General features: G+C 38.3%; 4 protein-coding genes across 6 annotated transcripts in view; 1 reads left to right on the plus strand and 3 right to left on the minus strand.

Moving 5' to 3' along the window:
- Positions 1-32: 32 nt before the first annotated feature.
- Positions 33-3,150, minus strand: LOC130424370 (PI-PLC X domain-containing protein 1). Its single transcript, XM_056749969.1, has 7 exons — positions 2,345-3,150; positions 2,131-2,231; positions 1,889-2,019; positions 1,686-1,808; positions 1,432-1,593; positions 1,174-1,348; positions 33-1,089 (listed from the first exon to the last, which is right to left on the minus strand). Exons 2-7 carry the CDS (start codon positions 2,219-2,221, stop codon positions 836-838), a joined length of 936 nt encoding a protein of 311 aa, XP_056605947.1. The 5' UTR covers positions 2,222-2,231; positions 2,345-3,150; the 3' UTR covers positions 33-835.
- A 131-nt stretch (positions 3,151-3,281) lies between these two features.
- rgn (regucalcin) lies at positions 3,282-6,878 on the minus strand. The gene is made up of 7 exons (XM_056749970.1): positions 6,767-6,878; positions 5,344-5,509; positions 5,082-5,264; positions 4,651-4,866; positions 4,443-4,574; positions 4,145-4,299; positions 3,282-4,066 (listed from the first exon to the last, which is right to left on the minus strand). Exons 2-7 carry the CDS (start codon positions 5,504-5,506, stop codon positions 4,016-4,018), a joined length of 900 nt encoding a protein of 299 aa, XP_056605948.1. The 5' UTR covers positions 5,507-5,509; positions 6,767-6,878; the 3' UTR covers positions 3,282-4,015.
- Positions 6,879-6,935: 57 nt separating this feature from the next.
- Positions 6,936-15,237, minus strand: vps16 (VPS16 core subunit of CORVET and HOPS complexes). Its single transcript, XM_056750736.1, has 23 exons — positions 15,115-15,237; positions 14,473-14,534; positions 14,083-14,349; positions 13,412-13,500; positions 13,231-13,322; positions 12,983-13,111; positions 12,621-12,765; positions 12,376-12,491; positions 12,153-12,275; positions 11,906-11,961; positions 11,637-11,821; positions 11,470-11,546; positions 11,246-11,377; positions 11,005-11,168; positions 10,822-10,930; positions 10,141-10,275; positions 9,924-10,032; positions 9,311-9,408; positions 9,124-9,228; positions 8,723-8,970; positions 8,440-8,536; positions 8,247-8,350; positions 6,936-7,687 (listed from the first exon to the last, which is right to left on the minus strand). The coding sequence occupies exons 3-23, from the start codon at positions 14,130-14,132 to the stop codon at positions 7,543-7,545; spliced, it is 2,508 nt and encodes an 835-aa protein (XP_056606714.1). The 5' UTR covers positions 14,133-14,349; positions 14,473-14,534; positions 15,115-15,237; the 3' UTR covers positions 6,936-7,542.
- The window catches only part of tmeff2b (transmembrane protein with EGF-like and two follistatin-like domains 2b), a 123,901-nt gene continuing 115,770 nt past the window's right edge, over positions 14,820-22,950 (plus strand). For all 3 annotated transcript variants that reach the window (XM_056750738.1, XM_056750739.1, XM_056750740.1), the window contains exon 1: positions 14,820-15,091. The gene's annotated coding sequence lies outside the window, so the exon portion shown is untranslated. The remainder of the gene's footprint in view (positions 15,092-22,950) is intronic.

Raw genomic sequence — 22,950 nt, forward strand, 5'->3', positions numbered from 1 at the left:
AAATAATCACTCATTTGTATTTATGGATTTTGTTTATTCATTTCAGTTCCAAGACGTTTGGCATTTGAGAAGAAAGTAAAAGAGTTTACAATAGTAACCACAAATGTGTCCCCATTAAAGTAAGCTAACACTAAAATGATAAAGGAATCAAAAAATGTCAGAAATACTTTTAAAGGTTTCTTGTACATTATTACACATCAATAACATTTTAAACCAAGCATTTTGACAAAACCTGTGGTAACCATTATAAATTGTTAGGGCTTTGCAAAACAGTGGATCTCTACAACTCATTGATTAAAATATTTAAGAGCATGGCATAAGTTAAAAGATGTATATTTGCTATAAAAAATACTTAACTAAATCGATTAAAGGGATAATTGACCGAAAAATTCAGTCATCATTTACTCACCCCTTTGTCATTTCAAACCTGTATGACTTTCTTTCTTCTGCTGAACACAAAAGAAGATTTTTTTTAAATGTTGTTAACTGGACCCCATTTACTTTGCATTGTTTTTTTGACCATACAATAGAAGTGAATGGGATCCAGTGCTGTTCGGTTACCAACTTTATTCAAAACATCTTCTTTTGTGTTCTGTGAAAGTCATACAGGTTTGAAATGACAAAAGGGTGAGTAAATGATGACAACATTTTATTTTTTGGGTGAACTGTTACTTTAATGTAACTGTTTTTTTGGACGTTCATTGAGGCTGTAATGTTCTGACGATTGAGAAACACTTGAACTAACAAGAAAGAAATGTATAATGCAAACAATGAATGCAGTCTAGTAACCTGTGTGCTAAATAGCTATTTTTTAAATCGTTTTATTTAGAAAGTGTTAGTCAGTTGGATTTTCATGAACTATGTCAGCACTGTTGAGACGAATGACATCCTGAACGAAGCTGTTCGCACCAACAAAATCTCCAGCAATGATGTTGATGCTTTCTCCATCAGAGCCCCGACGTTGCTCCTTTACCCAGTCAAGCAACAGAGGGTAAGCAGACATGGTCTTCTCTTTTAAAGACTTCATAAGGTACAGGAACATGTCATTTCCATCAAAAGTCAGGTTAAGACCAGCGACAAAAAATCCTTCTAAAGGCCAAACACAGACATTATGTGTAAAACCTTTTTTATCAAAATAATACAGCTTTTAAACTGTTTTATTTTTGAACTCACCTGATCTGCCCTTTTGTTTTTGGTTATTAAGGTATGAAATGACTTCTTTGGGGTCCGAGTTATCAGCCCACCAGTACTCGATTCGAGGCCACAGCAATTGATCATCATTGACGCCACTTTTGTCATAAGAGAGGACAACCTGATAACCCTTTTCCCAGCACGCCTTGAGCGAGGGCTTCACAAAGAGAAAACAAAAAAGATATTATAGTTTACTAGTAGTTAAGTTGCTTGTACAATGGCTGATCTGGTGACACATACCATTTGAGTCTTGGGGCAGAGTTTGGTTTTAAAGTGCTCTTTAAGAAAGCCGGTCAGTTCACTGTGTTGACTGTCTAACATTTCTTTAAAATGTGAGAAAGAAAGTATCACCACCTCCTTTGTGTGCTGTCCTAACCATGTGGCCAATTCAGTCATTCCCTCCTACAGTGAATCAAAATAGAGCCTCAGTTTGTATAAGTATACTTTATCCTTTTTTTATTGAATTAAAGGGATAAGATATGTGTCGTACAGACCTTGACCGTCATTATTGTGTATAGTCCATGGTAGAAGAAGAAATCACTGGATTGGGGCTTCCCAGCGACCCTCAGATCAAAGTATCGCACACCAGCCTCAAGTTGCTCAGAGATGGTTTTGTCCTAAACAATCGTTTTAAAACATAAGCATAGACTTACATGCAACAGACTTCAAGACAACTGTACTTTACCAGTTTGTTTACCTGAGCAGTTCCCCATTTTTTCACAATAGGCCTTATGAAAGAGCTAAATATTTTGTCCAAGGACTTCAATTTTTTGGGTTCCAACACTGAAGAATCCACATCTAAGCTATATGCCATGGCATCATGACTCCCTGAAACAAACAAATAATATGTACAAACGTAAGGTAAGAGATTAGGCACGTGACGGTTTTAAACTCAATGGAACTGGATTGATCACTCTTTAACATATTGACATTTCTCACCTGGAATAGCGAGTTGGCTCAAAGGGATTTCGGTTAATTTCTCATTCAGGTTAGACATCCAGTCAGCAAAACTCGCCATTTCATCCGTCATTCTGTTCTTGCTTAGTGTTTTAACAATACATTGACATAATAAAAAACATAAACATGTGTCTACTATTAACAACTACGATTAACTATTAACAGTGAATTTATAAAGGCAGACCAAATCACTTACACTTTTTCTTGTCCTCTTTATGCTTCAAATAACCGTTTATGGTTTTATATGCAGTTATAGGAAACACCCTTCGGGTAGATCATCATACATTTTTGAAAGGCCCCTCCTAAGATTTCTTTCAGTTCCTCCTAGATGGTTTAGGCTTGTAAATAGAAACATTTCAGTGAGGTCCTTCACCTCAACCTTCTGAGAATATTCATACACAAATGTTCAATGCTGGCTACATGGGACACAAATTAGTAGTAAAATAAAGTTTTAATCAAACTTGGCTGGCCTGACAAGATAAACAGATTACATTCTTTTCAAGGGTTTTACAGTTTTCTTAATGTCACAAAAATATTTGTTTTCTTTCTGTCCAAACTGAATTTATTTCTTTTGTTAGGGCCGTGGTTCTTGCCAGCACAGCTCCTTTACTTCCTATTTGTTTTAAAGCATTTTGCAAACGCTGCCATTTTACACAGTTTGTGTTGCAGCAAAATGCTGAAAACAGCTGAAATGTTAGTTCAAGAGAGTTACTTGAGAATTGAGTGACAAAGAACATGTTATTTAACCCCCAGACAAGGAGGACACGCACAATTATAGTTTATTTATAATTTTCCACTTGGAAATTTGTCCCAAAGTAAAATGACTAGTATGTACTGCTGTAGTTCGAATATTACATTTAGCTTTAATCAAGAGTGCTGTTTATTTCATTGGTTAGGTGTAATGAAAACATCATTATAAACAAAATATCTTCATTAGGAGGTGAATGTTTTGATTATTGAAGTGCTACCACCTGTTAAAAGACCAATGTGATTAAACCTCACAAAATATTGCCGAATTGAACAAAACACTTTCTCAGGTTTTTTCGAAGATTCACCCAAAAATTAACTCCACCTTTGCCCCTCAAGCATCTTTAAAGTCACAGATACAGTTTTAAAGTCAACATGGAACCACATTCACCTTATGCAAATTCCTGGTTTTATTGTGCACTATATGTATGTTATTTCAAATTAATATTTGTTAATACAATTATTTTGTTCTTTTCAAGATTTCAGAAAGCCATCTATCATCTTATAACCCCTGTCTTCCTCAATCTTGGGTTTGTAACACACTTTTTATAATCCAAATACCTGAAGGAATGTCTCAGTCTACATTTTCCACACAATATCCTGTTTAATTTAGAAATAAATTACAACCGGACATTAAAAATGGAAAACAGTAATTATAGTAAGCATCATTATCATTTTCTAGCACCATCATGAATAAACTTGGCATTATAACAGTGTCTGATCAGCTCACTTCAATATCTCTGTTTAGCAGCAACACATTGAGATCATTAATAAACATTGCATGTGTGGAATACTGATCTCTATCAAGTTCATCCCTGGAAATCATTTCTTAATACTTTAGTTCACAGATTGTGGTTAATGTAAACAGGATTAGTAATGTGTACAGTAACTACACATTTATACATCACATCTAAAAAGTGGATTTGTCAATAATTCCCTTTGAAAACTGCTGATAAAGCAGTTTTAGGCAAATATCTTCTAATGTCTAAAGCATTAAATGAGGATTTTCTTCCATCTTAAGTGTGAATTATAGAAATTATTGCACAGTTAGAAAATAATCAATGTTGTTACGGCAAAAATTGTGATGGTTTATTAAACATCACAACTTTCTTATTGATTTTCATCCAGTAAATGAGAATGATGGGATGCCCTTCACTCCTAAACCAGAAACCTGTAGTGAGAATAAATTATATTAGGTATCAGAGAGGATGTAACCTTATGAGTTCTTTCACCTTAAATATAATGCTACCTTAAACATGCAGCCAGCCTCAGGCTGTTTGGCCAGTGCATCTTCATCCATGCCTTTATACGCTGTGGTGACGTACAGATCACTGTAATCTTTCCCACCAAAACAGCATGAGGTGGTCTTCTCCACTGGCAGGTTCACTGTCTGCAGTCGGGTGCCTGAAAGAAGTCCATTAACTAGAAGCGTTGGCAAAAAGTCATTCAGATAAAGCCTTTATTCCAATAAATGGTCTCAAAATGGTATTTAAGCGTGGTTTATTTTCCTCCGGCAACACATGTACACATGGCAAAGGCTCACACACCTGTTTGTGGGTCAATGCGCAGAACTCTTCCTCCATTGTAACAGGCGACCCACAGTTTGCCCTCTGTGTCTATGCACATCCCGTCTGGTATACCTTCATCCGGCTCTACCTTGTAAACCGCTCTGCGGTTAGCTTAAATACACACAAACATACTGTAAATACACAGATTTGACCACACAGACTCAGTTCGATGCACAAACAGACTCACACAGGCCTCCAGTCTGGATGTCGTAGTCAAATGCCTCCACAATGTACCCCAGACTGTCGATGTAGTAAAAGACGCGGTGATCCAGTGACCAGTCCAGACCGTTGGAGATGTCCACCTGGTTGAAATGATGAACGACAGAGTGGTCAGGATGAAGCGTGTACAGAGAGCCCTGTTTCCTCTCCACCACGGCCGGACGCAGTTCCATTCCCATGGTTCCTGGACATGACGGGGGAAACATGGCTTTAATAAAAGACTGCTATACATCAATACTGTGTACACTAAAGCATCACATAAGCATTGTATTATTGTGACCCAAACTTTGATGTAGTATTGTATTTTATGTATTTCTATGCAGAAACATTTCATATTTCTTGTAAGCCAAACCTAGAGAAAGTAAATGATGACAATAAAGTGTTCAGTTTTTTATATACCCGCAAAGAACCTTCCAGCTGGATCGACTTTTCCGTCATTGAAGCGAGTGTTAGGCTTTTCCTTGTCCAGCTGAACGGCTGTTGTTATGGAGCGCTTGACCCAGTCAACAAACGCAAAGCGCGTTCCCTCCGCAATGACGTAACCGCCAGCCTTCCGCAGAACCACAGATCCTACAGGTTTCTCTGTGAAAATAAACACACAATGCCATTTTCACAGGAGCTTTTATCTCATAAAACACTGACAAACTCTCTGATGTCTCACCTGTCGTGATACTCTCTATGTGACCAGTGAGAGAGCTCCACCGGCTGACCCTCTGACCCGTAATATCAACGTACACCAAAGATGAGTCCGTTTCCTCCCAGACGGGACTCTCACCAATTTCATTCTTCTCTTTGATCACACACTCCACTTTTATGGACGACATGACCTGAGGAATAGAGTTTAAAGGGACAGTTCACCCCAAAATCAAAATTCTGTCATCACTTCTCGCAAACCGGTAAAAATGTCTTTGTTCTTCTCAACAGAAAAGAAGATATTTGAAAGAATGTCAGTAACCAAACAGATCTGATCTACCATTAACTGTCATAGTAGAGAAAATAAATACTATCGGAGTCAATGGGGGATGAGATCTTTCCAAATATCTTCATTTCTAGTAATAAGAACAAATACATTTCTTACCGGTTTAGAACAATCTGAGGAAGAGAAAACGATGATAAAATTTTCATTTTCAGGTGAACTATCCCTTTAAGTTCATGTGATTTTACTGGGCCCTGAAGTAACCTGTGCCTGTGCACAAAGTTCATGTTTATGGACAGGAGTCCAAAGGTTTTTCAGCAGGTGAAGGTGCATGTAATATGTAATGATACATACATGAAATAAAGCTTAAAGTAGATCACTCTTAGGTCTTCAGCCATGCTGACAAAAACTTCTTTATAATCAAATATCAAATACCATTATGAAATATCGTGAAACCATTGTGAAAATCAAATGGTCTTTATTACAAATACTATAACGAAATATCTTGTATCCATTTTGATATTTCTTTATTTAGCGTGTTTTGGGTTGCTATTTATTATTAGCAGGGCCGTGATCGTCAATGATTTTATTGACACACAACTATCACCATCTGGTCAAGTGTATAATGTTTATCCTTAAGTGTGACGAATAAACATTTATATGTATTAATTATAATCTCAATTAACCGGTCTCGAGTCGAGCATCAACGTCGAAAGAATGCAAAAAAATACACAAAAAGCATAATCCCAACATCATTGGGGACTGCGCAAACCGATCGGCGTACAACATTAAAATATCGCGACAACAATTCGAAAGTCGAGCTTTTGAGTGGGTCTCGCGATACTTTGAGTCATATAAGCCGCGCAGGCGTCGTTCGTGCATTTCAAAGGTGGAACAGGATCAATCACTAAGATTAATAGACTCTAAAATGTCGATTTTACAACGTTGTATTGACCGCATAACGTTAACCCGTTTGAAGTTTAAAATAAATAAAAAATGCACCGAATCACAATTCAACAATTACACAACTACATATTTGGTGTATATCAAACTTCGTGTTTGCTGATATGTGGAGGCTTTGAGCTGCAAAATCATGTGACCGCACACATGTCTGTAAACACATCATAACAATGATCGAATGCAAACGAAGACCTCTGCTTTACCATACCTTTACACTTTCTCTCTGTGATCGCCGCCCTTTCAAACAGTCTCCAACTTAACAAACTTTTCGTCCTCTTTGCTAACACGTGACGTATTCTGTACACACGAGCGCGTGCGCACATTGCCAAATCAGCATTAGTTCATTATATAAGAAAACAACCATAAAGACAACACGATTCAGTATGCAACCACAATTTATTTACAATAATACATTATTTTTAATAATGATTAAGTAAGATTTGATGAAGCAGTAAATCCCAAGAAGCTGTGGTTTAAAGCAAATCTAAAAAGTAAGCACAACACAAAAATAAACTATAAATATGCTTTTTTAATTTTTAATTTAAATTCAATATACCTTGAAGGGTCTCATAACATAAAAACACAGAAATAATGCTGTTAAAAACATTATTCAAGTTGCAGTAATACTGGTGTGACAATAACCAAAGCTTCAAACACAGCTCAACCAATCAAAATCAAGGACCAGACCAATGGGTTTTATTCATCTTTATAATCTGTTAAAGGCAAAGATATTACATGATTACGGTGAAGAGGATGATGGGAAGTGCTACTCGCTGAAGGCAAACGCTGACCATGAGACTTTCTCTCTGTGCACACACCCTGGCAAACTCCATCCGTCTGTGTCAACTCTTTTGTTTTGCAGACATATCTATCCAATTTTCCATTACATCAGAAAGAAAATCACGTGAAGTCGTGCAGGATCCTTTGGGTGCACATTGGTTCAGTGTTCGTCAGTTCAGCTGATCAGGGTGGAAGTGGACGGGCTCACTTTTTGGCAGCGGTGGCTTTAGCCCGGTTTAGACGTTCCACCAAAATGACATCAGTTGTGGCCGAACAGCGTGACAGGACGGTAATGATCTCCGATTCGTTCCGTCTCTCGATAGCAGCTTCCGTGGCACTCTGCAGATCACTGGGTGAGAGAGAATCACACGCTGAGTGGCTTTATTCACACCTACAAATTCACAAATTGCATCGCACTGATAGCAATGGGAAGTGCAAAAATGATGCTGAATATTTTCACTTTTACATTTATGCATTTGGCAGACGCTTTTATCCAAAGTGACTTACATTGCTTTATCCTATACATTTTACATAGCTATTTGCAATCCCCTGGGATCCAACCCACAACCTTGCTCTAACCGCTGAGCTACAGAAAAGCTAACCCAGAAAGTTTTCTAAACCAGACGATTTAAAAGTCTAGAATGTCATTTCCCCTCAGATTTCCACAGGTGTTTTAGAGTAACCATACATTAATTCATCACAATAACAATTTTCTATTTAGGTTCACATCAAGAAAGTGTTGATATGCAGCGTGTTTTAATTGTTAAGAGTATGTATTTTTCATCTTTTAAAACATGAACAAGAATTTACATATTTTTGTGTGTCCTATCTTTATTCACAATAAATGCCACTTTATTGATTTTTTTATTGACGTGACTATATTTTTGGAATATACTCCAAACTCTTACCCCACTGCGAGGTGAGCTTTGACCTTCTGCTCTGGTGTGACTCTAGAAACATATTTTCTGGCTTCATTTTTGTTTTGGTGTTTAATGCACACCTCCACAAATGGCTGTAATCACAACAACAGAAGAATGAGTTTTATTTGGTGATAAACAACAACAGAACAATTCTATGACAGAAGCAAAGGGCATCAGTTACCAGATATCCAATAGGAGACTTCTTGCTTTTGGCAAATTTCTCCAGCCAATCCCAGTCTCCCTTTTCAGCCAGGGCCTTGAGCTTCAGCCACCAGAACCTGACGGCAAAAAAACATGTATACTACATGATCATATCTTAACATACAACCTGAGCCAAGATCTTCAACTATCGAATTTACATAGAGTCCTGTTTAAAAAGTGTAAATTATCCCTTTAATTTAAGAAAGAAAGGTATGGAACAAACAATTGAGATAAAAAAGAATCCCACAGGCAGAGCTGTTAACCTTTTATCAGATACTCTGAAGTCCTTGTAGAGCTGCTCGGCACGTTTGTGTAACCCCACAGACAGCAGCGCTGTGATGGTGTCGTGAAGAGAAAATCCCACAAGCGGCTCGCCCTTCTCTTCCTCCAGCTTTCTTTGGAACCTCAGGAGACGCATTTCTTCCTCGGTGGCCTTAGCAGCGAATTCATTCTTGGCTTTGTAGAACTCATCCACAGAGTTTTGCAGGAGAGCAACCCTGGCCTCCAGTCTCTGTAAACACACATAAAGGTGGGACGCTGAGATCCCGCTGCCAAGTCCCTTGCTTGACATCTCATTGAAACCAGATGAGGATGACAGGCTCAATGATGGGAAGAGTGTCAACATGAGACCAAAAAGGACTAAGAATCAAAAGCAACTGCTAACCGGCTCTTTATAGCTGGCCTTTACATAGTAGTTTCCGAGTTCTTGGTGATCATCATCTTGATTGAAGAGATCCATCAGTGTGTTCAGCTCCTGGTGTTTACAGAACTGAAACAAACACCAAAAAGAGAGATTGGATTGATCCTCTGCTGGTTTATTACCTTACTTGACGTCAGAGTTGTGCGTGTACCTGTCTGTAGAGGCTCAGAGCCACGGGCTGGTTCCTCAACATCATGAAGAAGTCTCCCCTGTTCAGTTCGTTCTTCAGATACATGACCACTGTGTACACTACCGTACAGGAACAACAGTAACAATCACAGGATTATAGTGTGTATTAGAAAATATGTGTTTTTAATGCCTATGGCGATGAGTAGCTGAGGGAATTTAGAATGTGAATGTCTTAGGTTACATTTACATTTATGCATTTGGCAGACGCTTTTATCCAAATCGTCTTACATTGCTTTATACTATACATTTTACATAGGTATTTGCAATCCCCTTGGATAAACGCAATGCTCTTACCACTGAGCTACAGGAAAGCTGTTGGTTAGATGTTGGATCGGTTTAGACAATAAACCCAAAAAACTCAAGTGACATTTCACTTTGTCGCAATGCATTCTGGGATTGCATTATTTGTATTTTTATAATTGATGTGGCAATGATACAAGCATGATATGCAACCTAAACCAAGAACTAAGATTACATAATTTGGCGTGGCAGCTCTTTTGTGTTGGGGGCCGTCTAAATGTTGACTAAGTGGGGACCTTACTAGGTTTCAGAACATAAAGTCTGTTTGTGTGTACCGAGATCTGTGTCTCCACTTTCAATGGCTTTGCTCAAAGCCAGAGGACTCTTCTTCATTTTTAACAACAGTGGGACCTGCTCACCAGAGCGTGGCTCATACTCCAACAACTAGAATGAGAGAGAGAGAGAGAGAGAGACTGATAATGTAACACCATCCATCCAAGAAGTACGAGAGTTGATAATTCAGTGTTAGAATCATCATGTGGTCTTGTGCACCTTAATGGCCAGCTCAGTGCGTCCGCTTTCGTATGCTTTTGTGGCAATTTCGGAGTAGGAGATTCCAGAGGCATCAGCAAGCCTCATGTTCACAGTTTTCGCTATGACCTCATCTGACTCCTCCTTCTGCTGGACCTACACAAACACATAGATTATATGTGAACATTAGGGAAAGGATATGCGACAAGCCGGTTGAGATGTCATTTGATGCACAATACATGTTTTGAACAGCAGGGGCCGCTGTGTTTACTGCAAACTTGGAAAACGGGGATATGCTGATATTTCTTAAATGCAAAAAAAGTGTTTTTGTTTATTTTAAAGAGACTTTTGTATTATTCATTTTCTATTTGATTTGGAATTTTTTTTTTAAATTGCGTTTTGATTTTGTTATTTGATATAAAATATATTATTCAACAAAGAAATGTGCAGCATTTGAGAAATAATAAGGGCAGTTGTTCATTTCGAATTTTTCTCGACTCATTTTTTGAAAAATGAATTGTGAATCGTGCATTGCATCGTGCGTGAATGGTTACATCACTAGTTAACATGAAGAAGTTTATGGCAATAATAAATCTCTCTTATTGACACACGTTTATTTCCCGCTAACATATCTGTTAATAAAAGTAACCTTTTATTGCAAATTTGAAAACTATTGCAGTACAGAAAAACACACAAACACACCTTGTAGCAGGCCCAGTGTTTGAGTACCCGACTCACTCCTTGATATTCTGGAGTCTTTAAAAAGCGGCAAACCTCAATGGCTAAGGGATACAGTTTACGATGCACCAGTCTGAGTGAAAGAAAAAAAATCTGATTAAATGTAACAAACCACAACACCTCACTGCAGAAAAGCGCCCTTCTTACCTATCGATTAGCACCTGTATGGTCATCTGTTTGAACTGAGTGTGAGTGAGCGGCATGCCGACGGTGTAATCTCGCACCGCGTTCAACACCCGCAGGTCCCGACACATGCTGATGAAAAGCTCAGGAGGAAAATTGCTCAGGAAACACTTTCCGAATGAAGCGGCCTGGAGAGAGAGAATGAAGTCATGACGCTGTGTTTGCTCCCCGCTCTTCAGTAAGCGCGATGAAACGTGTGTCTTACCCTCAGGAGAGTTTTCTGTGTCTCGGGTTCGTACTCGTGACCGGCTGCCTCCACACACTGCTTCACCGCCTCGGCCAGCAGATTCTGCTCTTTAATCTCTCTTAGATACTCATCTGCCTTCTGACTCTCTTTCTGTACAAACCAAACATAAACAAAGAAGCTTTTCCTTTTCTATATAATGCCTGCCATGCTGAGGGGTTTGGCGTATCGTGTGTGTGTGTTACCTCATATTCTTTGTGCGCCTCCAGGAGTAATGCTCCAGGAGCCATTGAAGCTATTTTGAAGATCTCCTCACAGGCACCTGCAGAGGATTATGGGAAGAAAAGATAATTATTGGGCTGACCAGTATGGTTTACTATATTTTCTAGTATTTTATATAAGTTGTTCTAACCCGGGACCTCCTGCAGAAGCTCGTGGTGCGTTTCATTGATGATCCTGACCCCGTCCATCTCCGGCACCAAAACAGAGTCGCTGTCCAGGGGGTACTGAATCATCTCTTTACACTCGCCTACCACTAGTAGGAGCCTGTCCCACATGATCACTACCGACGACTGCTGACTCTTGGGTCGACGACACCTGAAGGAAAAAATATTCCTTGATAACAAATTCAAACATGCAAATCGACTTATAGAATAATGAAAATGTAAAACTGTTTCATGCCAGGCCATCTGCTTTGGGGGAGTTCTAATGTTGGTGTCCACCTCGCTGATTTTCTCCTGCAAAATACATGAAACACCTGATGCTAAAACAGTGTTAAAGTAACAGTTAATCAATAAATTGAAGAAACGATTATATCGAACTTCTAGACCAGGCTCTTATTACAACTGTAGAATTCACAGAATTCAATCCAACTCTTCCTGGTAACGCAATGATGTTTGCTGATACTGTTAAAACAGGCTTTTCTCACCTTTAGGTTTGACGTGCCCATCCACACATGACCCGAGTCTGTGAGGAGAGCCAGATATTTATAACTGAATGAAACACACATGTGCAGTATGCTGGATGCTTGTGGAGAAAGACCTGGAGGAGTCTGACACACACACAAAACATAATACATTCGCTTGTTTAATAAGTCTAAAGTCTATTTATGTGATTGTCGTTATGTTGTTGTGTGTATGAATTGTCAGTACCACAGACGTGCAGGATGTATTATCAAGGATGAAGAGATGAGATCCATTAGCAACCAGCACTTTACTTTGCCTGTCCTGAGTCAGGACCGCCCAGCATGTGGGCGCCCCTTCTAGACCTGAAGTAAAGTCACAACAACAAAAAAACATTCATGCTTGGAGAACTGGAGAAACTTTAACTTGCAGTGAAATCTTTCAGACCTGACCCATGTGGGTTGACATGAAAGCAGAAAGCATGGATATTTTACCGGGTACTTCAGGTAACCTCTTCAGTTTTATGTCATCGATGTTTGTGGCCAAAGTGAACCGCAATGCACCGGTTAATATAGCGACTCCAGTCCCATACGGTGAATGGAAAATCTTGGTCTCCATCACCTGACTTTGAGAAACTTCCTTTGAGAGTAGGATCAGTGCATTAGGTCAGTGTTTAAACACAAATACAGTATGTCGATTCTGAACAACTAGCATCATTAAACCAAATAGCCGAATCTGCCATTGGTCAGGCAAACAAAAATCGCACCCCAAACTCAAAGCCAATGTTTTCAAGGTAATACTACACACTCGTAAAGTATTTTAGCATGGATGTATTCTTTTAAAGCCGTGTTCTCACATTGCCCATGCTGAAATGTTTCTTATAGCCTCCCAACAGATCATAGACCAGAACAGTGCCATCCTCCTGAACGCACAGAAGATCATCAGACACCGTCCATCCTAACTGCTTCACCAACCCACTCTTCCACTAAAAGCACCAGAGAGATAGAGGTCAGTCAACAGCATAAACACTATGTGATAACATCGGCATTGGTGTTTACAAAAAACACAGAGAAGCATTCTTTGTTCTTCAATGTGTGCGCTTACTGGAAAACTGGCCATAGGTACTCCGGAGGACGAGTAGATCTCTAATTGTGGCCTGGTACTTGGTGAGCGCCGTTGGTACCCCTTTAAGAGAGCTGAGAGAGAAAGATATCTCCCATTTGATCTAAACACTACAAAGAAAACCTCTACAACATTCTGCTGGTCTGATCTACCCCAAACTCACCGATGGGACCCCCATACGGAGCTGCTGTAATCAGACATTCTCTCAAACCCTCCTTTAATTTCCAGCTCATGTCATACAACTCGACCTTTCTGTATCAGATAAGAGAACAAAGAGGAAGAGAAAGCTGTTGAAACACAGTACCATCTACTATTGACTACTGCAGTGCACAAAAAACAATATAAAATTGGAAAATATCTTTATAGATAAGCACAGTTAATGATTTCATCTGCGACATCCCTGAAAATTGACCAGTTTTGACACTTAGTTTTCTTGTGGTATATGTATTCGGCTCATAGTTAGCACAAATTAATACATGGCAACGTCTCATTACCTGACTTGATAGAAAACAAACTAAAGTATTCAATAGAAAATAAGTGTAACCTAAACACATTCAGAAACCAACATCAAAAATGGAGGTTTCCTCGTTTAACGTAAAGACACCAGTTAAAATGTCATCATGGTAAATATCTACAAGGAAACACAGATGCAGTCATGCTTTACTGAAACGCATGACAGCCGTCACATGACTCAAACAGATTCATATAGACCATGTTCCGGCCAACAGTTTTATCAGTTTCACAAAGTGAGCACATGTTTTTTTTTAGGTTGATGTTGTCATAAATTTACCTTCTGCACATTTCGTAAACATAATTCCTGAAGATGTTATTTACCTGTAAAACGCCTCTCCCAGAGGGTTCCAGTTTGCCGTGACAAACGCCATGTCCTCTTCTCTCGAAGAAATGACGGTACTTTAATATATGAAACCCCCAGTTAACGTTGTATTATTATCATTATGTGTAATATTTCATTGTATTGTTTATTTCAGACTCCCTTCCTCATCGCTTCCTATAACGTCTTCTTCAGCCTCAGTGATGGTGTTGCTTAGAGAGCAGCGCCTGTAGTGCGCCCTCTGGTGTTTTGGCGGTAGCGCAACGATCCTTTAGTAAGCAATTATCCACAAAAGCAGAATAAAACAATTTTAGATTTAGGAAAAATTCAGACCCCATAATTAACTTCATTTTCCAAAAAAAGAAAAGGAAAAAGCGACTTTTTGTACAAACCTCATTATCTTTCTGTAGATTGTGGTGCACGCAGTTTTTATCGCTCGCGTTCAGATGTTATACTATTATAACAACAGAAAATATGTAAACGATAAGACGTTGATTAGGATCAGTCTGTATTACAACAAAGTATATGAGCAAAAAACACAAGGCCAAAAAAAACACGTAAAAGTGTTCGGATTTGGGCTATTTCCAACCTCAACCCGCAAATTATTTCTGGAACTGCGCTATTTTAATGTTAATAAATACTTTTACTATTTTAATAAATCATTAATAATTATTTATAATTATTATATAATAATATATTATAATAATAATACAAAATACATCATAGTATTACTAAATCCAGACATCACATCCGGGTCTGAGGTGGGAAATATCACAAATCCGAGGCAGCAATCTTGAACGCGGTAATGGACCAAATAGGCAGAAAACGCAATGGCGTCATGAATATGTCAATTAGCGTATAACTTAATACTTTTCACGCAGTTTTCAGCAAAATTATAAATAAATCACGCTCGCCACTTTTATTTTAATTACTTAGCATGACAAAATTGGCGAGAACTAGCATGAAACCAAGTAGCTAAAACCGAGCGGGCCTCAGGAACCGAACGCTCAGGTAAAGTGGGTTTGCTACACTACCTTTTGATTTAACTACTCAAACATACGTTAGTTGTTCTTACACATCTTCAGTCTCACTTTGAGGAGTACATCTTTGAAATAAAAGTGAGAAACGTGTTGTTACACGAAGGTTTTAAGACGCTGAGTTGTTACATGACATCTGTTACTTTTCTCATCGCTGGAATTGATGGACAAATCAAAGTAATTTGCGATTGTTTGATTAGCGATAATTATTTCACAGTCATTGCTGTTGCATCACCAAGTTTGTATTTTGGTAACCAGTAATTGCAATTATGGAAATCTAAAAAGTGTTTAATTAAAGCTTAGAGCTCTCATACACCTCCTGGAGGAAGTTAACTTTGCCCATCAACAGTTATTTATTGAACAACCACATGGTGTCGCTGCATACCCACGTGTCGCATCCATTCACAACTGCCTGCGACAGACCCGTGTATGTGGACACCTGTTGTGACTGCGATCCATTATTGTAGAAAGAACAATTGTTCGGATGGGTTGGCTATGTAAAGGCTGTAACAAAAATTAGTCAGTGTCTGCTCCGGCTTAGCGGATGTGTTAGTGTCTTTGTGACTGGATCTCTTTGAAATGTCACCTCAGTCCTGTAGATTGTAAAAGGCCGTAATCAGGATCTTTTGTGGTGGGAGATAAAACACTACTGTTGAGCGTCTCAAATTCAAATCATTGTTAAGATCACAATAGCAGTCCAGCTATAATCATACTTGTCTTGTGTGGGGTTTACAGTTCAATTAGCTGTCAATCAGATGAGATCACCTGGTGTCCTCTTTTCATAGAAGAACCCCAAATAAGTAGATAAAAAGCTTCATTAACATATAAAATGTTTTTGTAATAATACATTTTATTTGAATTCATGTGTCAAATTGATTGAATTTCCAATATAAGATCATCTTTAGAGTTAGGATATATCATGATTCCAGTCAAAAAGATGCAAGCGGATTCTCACACTTGAAAACAATTCACAATGTGCGAGTCATTTTTTTAATTGGCCACATTACAAAAGAAATGATGACACTTAGCTGGCACTGGTGGGATGAATTCATTGAGTTTTTATGATAATACAGATGTGTGAGTTTCTGTTGCAAATCACTGTTAAATGCTTGCCTCAGAGTATGCATGTACGATGTGAAATAATGTCTTAAAATGTGAACAACACAAATGTTGTATGAAGAGAAATGTTAGAAGAATAAGCACCAACAGCCATCAAATAGGCAAAAAATTCCTTCCTATAAACCACTCTGATAAACCCTTGCGCATTTTTAAGGAATATGGGATGCAAACATCTTGAGCTTCTGTGTTAAATCATTTTTATCTCAAATCTTTCCAAGGCTTTTTTGAGCACATTCCAGTATTAAACCTAAAGGAATTCCAGAAAGCGAGTTAAAACAAGCATCAACGCCCCTGATCAGCGTTTACTGTGAGAGAGGTTTGTGACTGTTCTGTAGATGGATGTCTCCTCACCTCTGTGGTCGGGGATTTAGACCGCGAGTCTGTTCTGTGCTTGTCTGAGGCGTCTGTCGCCGTTCAGGTTAAACTGATAAAGAGGAAGAAAAGTGCCCATCCATCTCCTCCTGCACAGCGACCACTGTCAGTCACAGACACGCTTAAAAACTTTTGTGCACCAGAGCCTGAGATTTGTGAATCATGTGCTCTTTTACCCATGCAATCCAACATTTTTGGTAAAAATTAACAAAAATCTGTTATTGATTAAGTACACAAAAGATAAGTGTTGAAAACCATACAGTTATTGACAATGGTATGGTCAAAATAATAATAATCCATAACTTGAGATGGGGTGGGTCTGATTTTGTGGTAAATGATGTAGGTTTGATAAGATATTTTATGAGATATTTCAAAACTTACCTGCAATTTTTCTTTTGGACAAATATGGAGATAGAGAGCCCTGTTATAGCTTTTTTTTAACAAACATTTATTTTTTGCCTTTATTTTATACAATGCAGTTGTATTGAGGACAGGAAGTAAAGTGGGAGAGAGAAGGGGGTTTGACCTTGAGCCTGGACTAGAACTCGGGTCGCCCAAAGCGCAGTTGCACTATTTGCACGTGACACGGCCACAGGCTCAGACGTTTAGCTTTAACAAATAAAAAAATATTATTCTTTTTTACTTCTAGTTATTTAGCTATAAAATGGGTTCCTGATATTTAGGGCTGTCTCCACATCAGATTGTCACACACAATTATCGTGCCAAAAGAATTCATGATAGCGATGGTGCGATGAAAATATGAAAATGTTTTTTTAAAAAAGTATATAATGCTATCAGTCAACTTTATCTACTTAAATGTATTTATTTACTTGATTTATGTGGCAGAGAGAGAGAGAGAATTTGTAACCATTGTGGCTCTTAAAGGCCTGGTCATACTTGCCTTTTTGCTCCATTTCCTTCAATTCATACGCATGCGAATGCACCAGACCGAAAAATTCTCACATTCTGCTACGTTCCAAAGTTCAAGTGTGGTGAACTCTGACCTGCAAATTCGTGTCATTTGAAGACGTGCGACCAGATGGATTCTTTGATAATTGTGGTTTAAATATCACGATTACGTGTCTTAATATTGAACACTGAGCAATGCATTTCAATGAAAACAAAACAACACGCATCGGACACCCACCCCGATCCTTTCACATACCGCTAAATGAGCGCACGGCCGGAGAAAAGATTTAAGTCATTTCCGCCATAAAAGGCCTCCTCATTAAGCGGCATCTCATTGCACGTGAAATCATTAGTCCTTGATAGAATGCGCTCAGATTCAGAAAGTGCCAGGGTCATTTTTAAGCAGCACTTAAAGCCGTTAGGAAGTCTGACATCATGATGGGGCACTTCCCTCTCCATTCGTAACACTATCTCCCCCATTAGCCTGCGATGTGGGGGGGCGGCGGGCCAGTGCGATATGGGTAAGGGGCAAGAGGGCAGTGTGTGTGTGTGTTTATGCGGTCTGTCAGTGCGGGACGAGGTGGGGGTAAGCCGGGCTTTTAAGGTGTCAGCGGTAAAATTTATAACACACCATTGAGAGGCAATAGTAGCACTCGCCGCCACACTCACTCGATAGAAATCAGATTCAAGGGAAAAGGGGCGTCAGTTATGGGAGTTTGGAGAATTAACGCAGATTGGCATCGGACCACCTGGACTGGGAATGAGGGGCGGGGTCTCAAGGAAGACACCTGAGCTTTATGACTGTGTATGTAATGACTAAAGGTCGGGTGTCTTATGGACTTCGGTGATGATGTGCATGGAGACCCACGATAAAATATGAGGAATCAATGTACATCGCGCATGCGGTTTCACAGAGACAATGATCGGTTTTTCGTATGGAAGTCAACTGGGTTCAGTGTTGTTTGATTATCAACGTTCATCAAAACGTCTCCTTTTGTGTTCTGCAGAAGAAAGTGACGAATGGCGTCAGTTGATCAGCTCATCATGAACACTCTTGGCAACCCATCGACATTCCAACCCTGTGCACATACAAAAAACACGTCTTTTCCCGTCACCATCAGCACGCTTTAGGCTCTTATCTTATGATAATGTCAAACGTGTTCTAGCCGCCTGAAGTTCTTGTCCGTGGAGCAGTTATCTCATGTTGTCTGCTGGTAATTGAAGCTCCGGTCTCCCGCAGGCTTTAATCAGAGGAGGTCCGAGAGCGCCGGAGGTCTTTTCTAAAAGATGCGGGTTAATCATGGATGACACGTGATTTATGATGTCTATCACGTCAGAAAAATTCTGACTAGGAATATCTTCATCCAAGTATTTGATTTCTTTGGAAACTTTTAGCACAACATGTGAGAATAAATCTATATTTTCTTTGATACGGCCAAATAGAGCACAACGTTCAAGTTCGACAAATACAATTGAACCGTCGGTGATTGACAGCTTTTCTGCCCTTCAAAGATCTTTCCCTCGCGGGTCAAAATGTCATCGCCACATTCCTCTCCTCGCTTCCAAAAAATCGTTCTCACGGTTAATTCGCGTTTGATATTTCAGCGTTTCAGGTCACTTAATCACTCAAATCATTTTCAGAGCAAATCACATCCCTGTTTTCTATTCCGGCTGGATATACAGCAGAGACCGAGGAGCTTTGAAATGTAAATCTCAGCAGATCTCCCGTCGAAGCTTTTTAATTAAATTGATGTACCGTATTTACTCTGGATATGAGGAAATTCTCAGCTCGGAAGGAAAGATCACATTAAAGCAGATCCAGGAAAGATTCGATACATATTGATATTGTATATAGAGTGGTTTTGTGAAATGCATAGACTCGTGAAATCATGTTTAGATAAAGATCTTTGAGTCATCCGAGGCTGGATTTTTATCATTATAAATAATACTATGAAACTTTTTGAAACGTTAGTTTGGTTTGATCTCTCCTTCCTGCACATGTAAATGTCTGCACACGTATGTCCTTGAAAAACTATTTTTTTTTCCTGCAAAGAACATGACAAGGAGATTTTCACAAGTTATAACTTCACTGTTAAATGGAAAAAAAATCCTGTAAAAAACAGATCAAGGCAGAACATTTTCTTTTATTTTACGGACGTTTCCGTCAATGCTTAAATGCAATTAAAAGCTGTGCAAAATGTCAAGTACAGGTAAAACTGAATACAGAAAATTTCTTCATAATAATACATTATATTGTGTGTTCCGGATTTACAAATGTCCGTCTTTGGTGCACTTGATTGGTGCAAATTTAATTCCCTCTTCACTACATTTGAAATGTGATCAGTCATCTTGCCGATTAGTAATTGTTTTGAGACCACAGGTTGGCCACTTCGGTATAAATATCCATGCTTGTTGATTGCAGTGTGATTTTTTTTTTTTTTTCACCTATAATTACATTTTAATGTGATGATTTTAATGTGTCTTATTAAAGGTCACCTGCTTTCAAGTTTATAATGAGCTTAATTTACTTAAGTGGGAAACTAATGAAAATCACATAATAAAACACTTTGATATTAATATCAAAAGTTACCAAGGTTATTGTTTGGAGGAAAATGTTATCGCTCAGATGTCCGTCTTTCATTTGACGGAGTTCTCGGTTGTGTTTAAAGTTTAGTCTTATATGTTTCTCCTATGATGTCTTGAAATAAAAAACTGAAACAAAAGAGAGCGTAATTGCATGGAGGTGTAAACAAATATAGATTGTAGAGGTAAAATTATCTGGATTTGAGTAAATTTGATAAGAAATGCTTGAGATCACATTGAGATATTGACTTGCAGACTTGACAAAGCTCTAATAGAGACGTTTGTGTGATTTCTGACTCTTATTCTCAGGAAAAAATATCAGAGACGTTTAATGTTATTGACATCTAGGAGAAATAGTTAAGACAGTAAAGAGATCTCATTCGTGATTTTGCGCTCTTATTATATGTTTGGTCATTTGACGTCACAGGTTATGAAGTGAGATTTAAAGTAAATGTTTTTGCAAGTCTGCTGTTACAAGATTAAACCACAAATGCTTTCGAGATTAACTTTTTGCTGAATTTGGATGGATAACACACCTCTGAAACAACATCTACATATTAAAAGAACAAAGTAATTTGTCACTTTATATTTAAGTCAGAGGGTGGTCTTAATAAGAGTTCTCGGTCAGAATAAAGATGCAGCGTGGACCAGACCTCATTTGGTCTGTCTGGCTTTGCGAACAGTAAACTAGTAGTTGTCAGTGTTATTTACAGGCCAAACAAACACTGCCATGTGTATCATGATTTAGCCTCTGTATTATGTGTTTCTCCTTTTTCAGAGCATTAAACAGACCGATAAGCTCATATGAGAGAAGAAAGTGCTGGGGTCTCATTCAGTCTAGATGCACTGCGGGAGATTCCTCATAATAGCACGTAAATCACAAAGGGTTGATGGGACGCATCTGTAGTCTAATAGCATTACGTGAGCCACCCAGTGGGAGTAAATAAGGAGCTATTGATTATCTGCCACCATTAGAGTTTGAAATACCTTTCCTGACAGCCGAGAAAAACACAGACACATACAAACTCTCACATCATAAATACACTAGTGGAAGGTTAATCGCTCGCTTAAAAACTCAGCCGGGATGATTCAAATCTTTCAATGTTTATTTGCATTCTGGAAATCAGACATTTGGAAATATTCTTTATTCTAGTCATTTTAGAAATCATTTTGTGTGGATAATCACTGTTGTACAGTATCATTAGATGATTACGTTTAATTGTGAATTATTAATCTGTGTTACTGTAATACTTTCAACTACTATACAGTCCACATATTGATAACTAAATTGCGTCTACCCTAGGGCTGTATATCGATTCAGATTTTTCGATGCGATTCTGATTCACAAGCTCTCGATTCGATTCATGATTTGAATCAACGATTATAGATTTAATAGAATTCCTAGATCACATTACAATGGTGAATTAAAAAACTGAGATGAAGAGCCACGGACCTGTTTATTCAAATTAAACATGCTTGGGTATATTGAAACAGAACAGGTTATTTTTCATTTCAGACACAGTATAACAATCAAAATTAGCTGTAAATAGAGGCCTCAATCTTTGAGCCGCTACCTTTTATGTGAAGGGGATGTTAAATTCGACTACACACCTGCATCCGCCATGTTACAATTTTTTTGAAGGATATGCTCCCTGTTGTATTGTCCACCTGTTGTAAAAAGAAAAGTGACATCTAGTGGACAGTAGAAGCAATAACATTCACTTTAAAGGTGTCCTGAACTGCCTGTTTTTATAATTTTATGCTGTTGTATGAGGTCTACTTTTGACGTTCATGTGGTTTTTACATTCGAAATATCAAAATCAATATGTAATAGGCTATTTTCTACCATGCTTTCGAGGCCGTCTTGACAAAAGCTCTGTTTTATGGGCGTGCTGCATCGAAGACTTGGAAGTAAATGCCCACTGCTATGATTGGATAGCAGTTGGCGTAGTAAACTTAGTTGGATCCTTCTGTGAATTTGGTTGGATATCAGGACACATCGAGCGATCTCTAACGAAGTGATACATAGCACAAATATGTTTTACTCGCATAAGATTCCCTCTTGTATAACTAAAGCTTGGGTTAAAATGAAGGTCTTAATTCATCGGCCCTTTAATGCATGTTCAGTGCTTGCGGAAAAATGAAAGAAAAAAAATTGATTCACAGCTTTTGAGAATCGATATTGAAAAGACCGCATTTTTAAAAACGATAAATCTTTTTTTTTGCCCAGCCCTAGTCTACACGAACCTAGTAAGTTTTTTAAGCGCCCCACTGCAGTTTCGTATTATAAAGTAATAGTTTACCAAAATAATAAACATTTTTGTCATCATTTACTCACTCTTGTCATTTTAAACCTGAATGACTTTCTTCCGCAGAACACAAAAATTTTTGATTGAAAAATGATGTCAACTGGACCCCATTCACTTGCGTGTGGTGTAGACTTTGCTATTCTTTTAAAATTAGAATGATTTTTAAAACTTAGTTTTTGGGTAATGTCCGTGATGTGAATTGGCCTTTTCAGTAAAAGTGACTGTCAAATGCAGAGACTTTTTAAAATGAATAAGTAGCATCATTAATTTATATAACACCGCAAACACAACCCACATATTTTTCATCTCAGTGATGAGATTTTTTTTTTTTGCATTACGTTAATGATAATTAATGTAACACTAAACCAAGTGATTGACTTTGTTTAATTTTTATATAGACTATTTTCTGAAGGGAAGTGAGACCAGGTATCATGACAGGTTTTGTGAGAGCTAATTGATATTCATAATAATATGAGCCATCTAATCACGTGTACAGTGTAATAAACAGGATTTTCTTTTCCTCCGAGTTAATTCCCTCGGA

This window comes from Triplophysa dalaica, chromosome 6, assembly GCF_015846415.1.
Source record: "Triplophysa dalaica isolate WHDGS20190420 chromosome 6, ASM1584641v1, whole genome shotgun sequence".
NCBI lineage: Eukaryota > Metazoa > Chordata > Actinopteri > Cypriniformes > Nemacheilidae > Triplophysa > Triplophysa dalaica.